The sequence below is a fragment of the Atta cephalotes genome (genome assembly GCF_000143395.1).
Source record: "Atta cephalotes unplaced genomic scaffold scaffold00024, whole genome shotgun sequence".
Taxonomy (NCBI): domain Eukaryota; kingdom Metazoa; phylum Arthropoda; class Insecta; order Hymenoptera; family Formicidae; genus Atta; species Atta cephalotes.
This window is the reverse complement of record NW_012130088.1, coordinates 3,504,266-3,513,968: the sequence shown is the minus strand read 5'-3', so window position 1 is coordinate 3,513,968 and position 9,703 is coordinate 3,504,266. Positions and strand designations below refer to the sequence as shown.

At 25.5% G+C, this 9,703-nt stretch overlaps 2 protein-coding genes across 2 annotated transcripts in view; both read right to left on the bottom strand.

Moving 5' to 3' along the window:
* Positions 1–1,643: 1,643 nt before the first annotated feature.
* On the bottom strand, positions 1,644–8,739 carry LOC105620119. The gene is made up of 7 exons (XM_012201626.1): positions 8,731–8,739; positions 8,093–8,209; positions 7,727–7,968; positions 6,109–6,480; positions 5,836–6,016; positions 3,728–3,943; positions 1,644–1,886 (listed from the first exon to the last, which is right to left on the bottom strand). Exons 1-7 carry the CDS (start codon positions 8,737–8,739, stop codon positions 1,644–1,646), a joined length of 1,380 nt encoding a protein of 459 aa, XP_012057016.1.
* A 324-nt stretch (positions 8,740–9,063) lies between these two features.
* Positions 9,064–9,703, bottom strand: part of LOC105620118 (nucleolar protein 10) — a 5,427-nt gene continuing 4,787 nt past the window's right edge. Inside the window, exons 9-11 of the mRNA XM_012201625.1 lie at positions 9,398–9,641; positions 9,225–9,318; positions 9,064–9,150 (exon numbers count right to left, since the gene is read on the bottom strand). Of these exons, the coding sequence (XP_012057015.1) occupies positions 9,064–9,150; positions 9,225–9,318; positions 9,398–9,641 (425 nt within the window). The remainder of the gene's footprint in view (positions 9,151–9,224; positions 9,319–9,397; positions 9,642–9,703) is intronic.

Below are 9,703 nucleotides of genomic sequence, written 5' to 3'. Positions count from 1 at the left end.
GTGTGTGTGTGTGTGTGTGTGTGTGTGTGTGTGTGTGTGTGTGTGTGTAGATAGATAGTTTTCATAACAAATTCTGTTGATGTTTTAATTTCCATGGTATTCCTTACTTCGTCCATAAACCTAACAATATTTTTTACAAAATTTAGGTATGTATAATATTGTCAATGTAAGACATTTAAAAAATACGCGAATATCACTTGTAAGTAGACTCATTGGTGAAGCGAAACACTATGCAGATACCACTACAACGTTTAATACTCTAAAAAAAATAGTACCATAAAGTGTTAATATCATGCACTATTTAGTCAAAATTAAGTAATTCCTGTAAATGCTAAAATTATGTGGATGTATATTAGAATAACGAATTCTCTTATTAAAATACAATAATATTTATTAAGTATTTCCTGATATCTTTCAAATTTACTAATGTCACAGACTATATTTAATTAATAAGGAAAATTCAATAACAAATGATCTGTTTTATAATTATTTATTTACAAAAGCTTCCGAATTAATACATCTTTTTGTTCAATAATTTTAATTTATGTGTTAAAATCGAATTATCTTATTTATAATTTTTGCGATAGCTTCGCACCCCAAGTTTCGAGATTTGAATATCTTAAATCTTTAAAACATCACCTTTACAACATTTTTGAAACTTGTTTATATGATATAATTATATAAAAGAATTATACATGTGCAAAATATGTTAATTTGATAAAACGCTATTTTCATTTAATAAATTTTACAAAAACTGACTTAATATAGTAAATAAAATTTAAATTTGTACATACATCACTGAAGTCGATCCGTAAATCAATTTGTTATAACAAAATGAACTCACAACATTAATTATGGATTAATTGTAGCAGATTTCTTTAATTATTAAAATCATAAATATATCTGCATTTTTTCTACATATTTGATTTCTCTTTATACAGAATACGATATCAGTACTACATTAACAATGTGATTTTTGCATTTATATTTATAGCTTCTGAATACAATGAATAAAGAATTTCTGTGAAAAAAATTTGTTCATTGAATATTTGTACATTTACATACTGCAAATAAGTTAATAATGCGAATTACAATTACAGGACGTTGCAATATTACTGCCATTACTGAAGCGTATAATGTATTGGATGATAATGAATGAATAAAATATGTACCTTTTTCAATATTTCATTTATCGTTCTCGGTTATCATTTTTATTAAATGTAAAGGACGCAGCAACTTTTGTATACTTGTAACGCACAATGCATAAGAGAATCATTCAATCAGAATCCTTTTCCTTTTACTTTATGGAAAAGAGAAACTTTGATTGGTTGATTTTTTTATGCATTATGCATTGTGCAAAAGTCTGTGCTATGACATTACATATGAATGTTAGTAGAATGTTAGAAGTAGAAATGAATGCATAAGATATTTTATTAACAAAATTTTTATTCAAATTTTTTCTTAATAGATATCTATATTACGCATTTTATAATGCGTTATCACATCTATACAGTGACTATTATATAAAAGTTCGTAAAAAGCTGTCGAACTTAAATAATTTTATATGATTATAGATAATACATTTTATACGCGTAAACGATTGTATGATGTATTTACATAGCTTTTCAATTGAAGTTACATAATTATGAGAAAAATTCGCACTGTCCTAAAGTGAGAATAGAAATACTGCCAATAGTTAGCAGAAGACATAAATATCTACTCTTGATAGGGATCTTGAACAGCTTGGCGCACATTTTTAAAGAAGATGTATATAAGAGTATACTATCGAGATCTTCGCCTGGAGTGGTTTGATACACGAATGGCCGTATACGTATTTCGTGTCCTACAGCTCGAATCGTGGAACAGGCATTCGTTAAGCGAGCAGCCTACAAACAAAATATGTAATATAGGAGATATATAAAATTTAAATAAATATAAAATAAAATAAAAAAGGAGATGTATTGTATATATAAAATTTATGTATAAAATTTATGTATAAATTTATTTTTATTTCTTAAATCTTATCAAAAGTTACGTTAAAGTTAATGCCCTGTAAAATTAATTTGGTTATGCTAAGTTAACATAAACAAATTTCATTAAAAATTAAATTAATTTAAATTAATAATAAGGTTTAAAAAACATTTATTAAAAATAATTGCAATATGGAATGTATAAAGAACTTCGCCCATTTCAACCGTATGCAGTTATTAATTACCACGTAATTAACACGTATATAACAAGGATTTTCACAACATATAACAGATAATTTTAATAAAGTTTTCTCATTGATTATAAATTTGTAATTAAAAATGCTCCAGCACATCAGATTTTTTTAAGAAAAAGGAGTTAAAAGTAAAAAAAATGCATATTTGAAATTGTTTTAAAAAAACCGGATAGCTCGAATAAAAACTTGAATCTTGAATTAGCGATAATCGTAAAATAAAGATAAATAAATAATATGATAACATTTTTTATAGCACAATTTTTTTAAAGAATGCGCGTTTGTATTATCTTTCTATGCAGATTAATTTTGTTTTGAAAACGCTAAAATCCTATAATTATAATTATAATTGCTTATAGTTAATTTCAAATAATTAAGATTTTTTTATTACAATTTTTATTATAATTATGTATAATATAATTAAGTAATGTCCTCTAACTTCTGTAGAAAGGAGTCATATAATCTTTTCAAGATGTCACAATTCATCATCAGAACTATCGAAACTGAAAAATATGTTATTGTAATATTCTCTATAGAAAATATGTTTTCAACAAAACAGTGACATATTCTAGACATCAAATGAGTAGGTACAGTATTTACAGTGCGAGAATCTCATTTTTACATGTACATGGGCAAGGTATCCTGAACATAGAAATATATCTTATAGGTTGGAGATGGACAAAAAGAAATTAAATATTATTATCTTTATAAAAGGCTATTAATCAATTAAAAGTATTCTATAGGCATAAATAGCAAAATTATGTATCTTATTAATGAGATCCTAATAAATCTACTGTTTTTAGCTGTTGGTACTTATGTAGTTATAATCTACTCTTTATTTTTTTTTATATTTTACAATTTGACATACGATTCATCTCTATGCGGATGGGAGAGATTGAGTTAATCAAATCTGTACATAAAATGAGCGAAGATCTTTAATACTTGTAAATGAAGTTTACATAATAATAAAAAGAAGTAGAGTTTAGAAGAAATGTATTTTAAAATTATTTATAACAATAATATAAAAATAATTGTAATTATATATAAACAGGATTGGTAAAAATCATGTTTTAAACGTGTTTTAAATAGTTTAAAACATGCTTAATTGATGTTTTTAATATGTTTTAAATATGTTTTTTATAGTACTGTTTAAAGCATATTTGAAGTATTAAAAACATATTTAAGAAAAAACATAATATGTTTTATTCTTAAAAAAAAAAACATTAATCTTTACCAACTCTGGTATAAACAATATTAAAGTTATAATAAACGATCACATGAATAAATCAAATAAAAGTAGCCAAATGAAAAATAATTAAATTAAGTTACAAGTTATTAACTAATTCCCAAATAATATGCATGTCCAAAACAGGACATAAAATATTTACTAAAAAACATCTTATATCTCGATTATAGATATACGTGTAGTTTGAATTATTATCCACATAATACAATTTTGATAATATATTATTGAAAATAGGAGAAATGTAACACAGTGTTATATACCTGTATAAATGGAGCGATTGAAATTAAAATCCATAATACAACATTCATTGCATTAACATATGTAACATGATTACTGTCTCCATTGTTGATATAATATTGAAATAACCATATGATACCTGCGACTGCCCATGACAGATTAACTATAGTATAAATGCAGACAGCTGGGCCTAATTCATCATTAAAATATTTTAACAGTTTCTTGAATTCATCGATATCCTGTAAGTCACAAACAAAGGGAAACATATTGATAAAATAAACGAATAAATAATAAATGAATAAATCAATTAAGCCGAATAATAATTGATTCTATAAGCAAACTATAAAAATAATATTAAGATTAGAAACAGGATCCTTTATTTGAATAAATTAATTAAATGTGAAAAAACGGCAATTATCAAAGTTAGATTAATATCATCTCTATTCTATTGATCGTTGCTGAGCATGACTTCTCTTCATATATGCCTGTGATGTGTACGCTGATTGTACACAGTCATATGAGACCTACTATTTAACGTCGATTCCGAACGATTTTTGTTAGAAAAGTTTTCTTGGCAAATATGGCATACTCTCGGAGGTTTGCCATTGCCTGCCGAGAGGAATTACGAAACATTTTTCGGCCTTTGATCGAACCTAGAATCTCTGGAATAGCGGTCTCGTGTGCTACCGCTACGCCACTGCTTTCATTCTAGACTAATATATGTGTATTTTAAATAAATTTTTCTTAGAAATGACTGTGTGCCGATTATTTTTGGTTTTTCAATACAATCAATCTGAAATATTAATAATTACCCAGATATAATATTTTTCCCAGATGTAATATTTTTCGCAATAAATTCTTTACAAGTTTTAAGATAGCTGTGTTTATAGCTGTGTTTGTTTTGGCGCTCACAATACTTTAAACATAGTTTCATCTTTGTTGTTTTTGAATATTAAACAAGGATAATTGATGCTTACAAGCGCCGTGAGCGCCAAAGCGAACGCAGCCAATGTTAGTAGGGTCAAATAAAAATCTAATTAAATAATTATTTATATTTGATTGATTTATATTTATATTTGATTGAGTATTAAAAGACCGAAAATAATCGACGCGCAGTCATTCCTAAGATAAATAAATTTATTAAAAATACGTATATATATGTGTGTGTATTAATCTAACAGCATCTAACTTTTTAACTTAATTGGCGCTTCTTTATATTTAGTTGATTTATTCAAATTACAAAAGTCAATTCAAGGCAATAAACTTGCGGTAATCAAAAGTACAAATAATAAAATTATTGTTTTTTTCTTTTAATGATCTCCTAATTTGATTCCTTGTGCAAAAGATTCATCAATTAGTATTTTGAAATTTACTTTCAATTATTGCTTTAAATGAATATTTAATTAATTTAATTCGTTGCCCTAAAAAGAATACTCATATTTTTAAGAATTTTACATTTATGTCAAAATTAAAAAAATTTAAACTTTTTCAGATCTTATAATTTTTCGCCAAAAAATTTATAAAATAAAAAAATTTTATTACACACACACACACACACACACACACACACACACACACACACACACACATACATACACATACACGCGCGCGCACTTTACATTTCACATATGTAAAGAATTCTAGAAAAGATGTAGATTTTTCATCATTCTTAAAAATATTTCAATTCATATAAAAAATTTTAAGAAATTTTCTAAAAAATCATAAAATGATATGGAAATGGTAAAAAATTTATACAGTAGTTTTGATGAATTATATAAATTATTTTTAATTTCAAATTTTTATGTGAAATTTCAAATTTTTATAGAAACATTAGGAATTACATTATAAATTACAATAAAATATAAAATATCATAATATAGAACATCGAATTAAAAAAATTGATTTCAAACTGAAAAATCTTTTATGTGCATAAGGAGTCAAAGTGAGACTCTTTAATTTGTGCGTAAAGAAAAAAATGATAATCATTTTATCACACATACATTTACACAGTAATGTAGTGAAACAGTTTGTGCTTGAAACAGTTCCTATTGACCTTGAAATTATAATATTTATTCATTTTTTTCTTCAAATGTAAAATAAAAGATTATATTGTATACAATAAATCGCAGACCCTCATCCAATCAATAGGCAGTAGAACATGTTGGAGCAGTTTTCCGCGCAAAAAGTAAAGATGTGACATCAATAGCTGCCCTTGCAGACAGTAGCTTGTTATAATGGTTCCTTGGACCATATCGTGCCATAAGGTGCAGATGATTAGGAATACTTTTAACATTATTTTTACTTGGTATGGACTGTAGAGAGAAAACAAAATATGAATATTTCAATTTAATTACTCTTCGGAGCAACATTCCGTTCACCATTTGTAACTATTATGAGTAATCACCTATTTTCCATCCATTGAAACATAATATTTTTTTCTGCCATCTGAATATTTACTGTGACCAGTGCCATGATTATCCATACTATACTTAATGCTATGAATAACCATAATATGTGTACAAGACGTTTTTGATTGCCATGATTTATCGGATTCGAGGAGAGCAGAAACGCTCTCTCCATTAAATTCTGCAATTGCTCGTTTTCCTTGACGCGAAATAAATATATCGTATATAAATACGCTACTAAATGTAATATACTTGGAATTAAATAGCTGAATATCACATTTCCATAACAGGACGGTTCCTGCGTCTGTTCCTTGCTGATATCTGGTCTATTTTGTTCCAGGGATACTTTGTAACAGAATCCTCGGTCTCGTCTGAAAATTATTTTATTTTACATTCATTTTATTATAGTACTTAAAAATCGAAAATAAAAAGTGAATTAAACAACATTAATTACAAAAGCTTTAGGAGTCAGCACGAAAGACGATGCACAAATTTTCTTATTAAAAATCTTTAATTCACATTAGCCAATTTCAAACAAATATTTATAAAATTATGTACGTAACTAAATGGGTCGAACTTGAGCTGTAACTTAAATTTGTGATTATTTGTTTGATGTTAACTAATGTAAATTAAAGATTTTTAAGAACATTTGCATATCATTTTCCATGCTAACTCCTTTTTTTGTTTTTAATTCATATTGCTTAAATTTCAAAAAGTTCATATTTAATTTTAATTGAATTAAACAAGTTAATAATATATTGTTTTTAATTGTGAATTAAACAAGTTAATAATATATTGAAATGTAGAAGAGATAAAAAATCTTATGATATAGTTACATATACACACATATCGATATAATTACATATACAGGATGAGGTATTTAAATTAAGATTTAAATATCTTGAAAAGAAAAGTATTTTGGAAAAAATTATTCCAAACAAAAGTTGCATTATCCAAAGAGCGATAAATAATGATGAAATGAATTTTCGAAAAAAATCGATTCAAGATCTTATAAAGATTATTTCAATTTTTTAAATGTTACGATTTGATTAATTTACTTAATGTTCCTCTAATTATTCTGCATATAAAAATATTAAAATACAATTATCACAAAATAGTTCACGAGTTTATATCTTCTTCTGATACATTTCAATATAAAATATAAGATATTTTGCAAAATATTTATTTTTTATGTATTTTTACTTTATAATAGTATTTTATACCTTATATAATTTATTTATATAATTTATTTATATTGCTATTATATATAGAATAATAAGATAAATCAATTTATATGAAAGAAATAGTTGCTTATAAAAGAATTATGCATTTATAATATGCATTTATAATATGAAACTACATAGGTTTTTTAAAAAATAACTACGTGTTTTTTTTCCGTTATGTGCATTTATTATATATAACACATAAAACATGTAAATTATTTAATTTATTATAATGTATATAAACATATACATACATATTATAAATTAAATTATTTTCATGTTTTATGTGTTTTATATATATATATAAAACTTCCTTTCTATGTATATATTCTATATTCACTTATAATTTCTACTTTATTGATATAACACGTGTAAAAATAGGATAATAAATTACCTGAAGCAAGCCATGTATTGTAAAATATATCCAATACATATAAATATAGTAACTTGAATTGTATGAAGATTCGATAAAATCGAACATCGCAGAAAATGATCGGAATCATCACTGTTAGTTGGTCTCAATCCCATCACTCCTAATAACCTTAGGTAAGGCCTTAATATTTTATGTTTACAATAATGAAGTACAGCTGATGTACTAATAAAGTTCTCATAATCTTCCGTAATTTCATCTACTTGCTGTACAACAGACATCGTGTTAATTTAAGACTCAATAAATTTCCATATTATATACTGTAAAACTTACATAATAAGACAAAGAATTGTTTATTACAAAAATTATCATTGTAACAATATTACTTACATCTGTGCTTTCAAAAGTTGCTATACTTGTTAATATAGATGGTACGAAGATCTCCGTATATTCTTCATGTTGTTGAGGTAGATTTGTATCATTCTTATATTTATTATTACAGTCTATCTATGAATGATATTAATTGCATTTATTTCAATAAATGTCATAAAATATTTTAAGAAAAAATTTCTTAAAAATAGTGAAGATGTGTGCATGTATGCGTACTTATGCGCATTTGTATGTATAATCCACGCACGTACTGAAATGTAACTTTTATAAAAATTTCACACCGATATATAATAGTTTTATAAAATAAAATTATAATGTAACGAGAAATTAATTTTTCATATATGATTTTCTAAATAATTTTGAAATTATATCAATTTTGTTCTAAAGAAAATATAAGAAATAAATTTAATTGCTTAATATATATAATAATAGCTATTATTATTATATTATATATTATTGAAATCAAACCAAGGTTTTGCTATTACTAAACGTATTAAGCATGAAGATTAACAAGTTGATACATTGGGGAAGGTTACATTTCGATTTACTGTGACATCTCATGTGCAAAGTTTTAAGATTGCACGATCTATTAATTTATAGAAAAATCAGTTTAATCAATTAATATAGTAATAACTCACCGACGCCATTTGAATATTTTTTGGCCAAGTAGTACACTGTTTTCGAACTTGGAAAGAAAATATTTATATCAATAATTTGACATGTGGCTCACTCTACATATGAATATAAATTATATCAGTCAAGATGACATTTCACCTTTGCTCAGAGATATTCACGTGCATCACGGTTAAGCAAGTCACTACATTTGTAAGAACACGGCGCGTATTATAAAGCGAAGTAACAAGTAAAAATAAATTTAAAAAATTTTATATTTACAGTATTTTAATACAAGATATTAATAAATTAACATTTTTATTTTTATTAACATTTGTAAATACATAAATGTAAATACATTAGCGTTTTTTCCTTAAAATACTTCCTGCGGGTCGTAACACATTGTATTCTATTCTGCGATGTTTTACTTCTAGATGTTGTTTTTTCTACAAAAAAAGAAAATAAGTGACAATACCATAAAATATATTTCGATCTATAATTAAATTGAATGTGGATATACTTTTCTAATGACAAAAGTCATCTCTTTACTACCACGCGAACCGGAGACTTTTATATTGTGCATTTCTTCATTTTCCAATCTTGCACCGAACGTCCTGCACACAGAACATAATTTTAAATGATTCGAAATCCAAATACTTGACAAATCAAGACAAGATTAATATTGTTCTGTACTTATTCTGTTTTTTCTTTTGCGGACCGCCAAATTCTTCGAATTTGACTTGATTCTTAATTTTATCCATCTTCAATTCATACTTTGAAATCACGCTAATATTATTTTCATTCTGCTGTTCCTTTTCTCTTTCGTTTTTCTTTATTAATCGATAATTCTTTTGAACTTCTTTAACCCATCGTTTCTCATCATCTGAGCTATCATTGTCGGAACTGTCGTGAATAAAGCTCTCATCAGAACTATTGCCTTTAAAAGAAAAACATGTATAAGAAAATTTGTATATATGTGCGCACGCGTGTGTGTATACA

What these genes read in the sequence shown, in the direction of transcription:
- LOC105620119 (XM_012201626.1), bottom strand. An exon ending in TGCCTATTGATTGGATGAGG is followed by an intron (nt 3,944 to 5,835) that starts GTCTGCGATTTA and finishes TGTGACTTACAG; the next exon opens with GATATCGATGAATTCAAGAA. An exon ending in CAATCGCTCCATTTATACAG is followed by an intron (nt 1,887 to 3,727) that starts GTATATAACACT and finishes TTTTGTTTGTAG; the next exon opens with GCTGCTCGCTTAACGAATGC.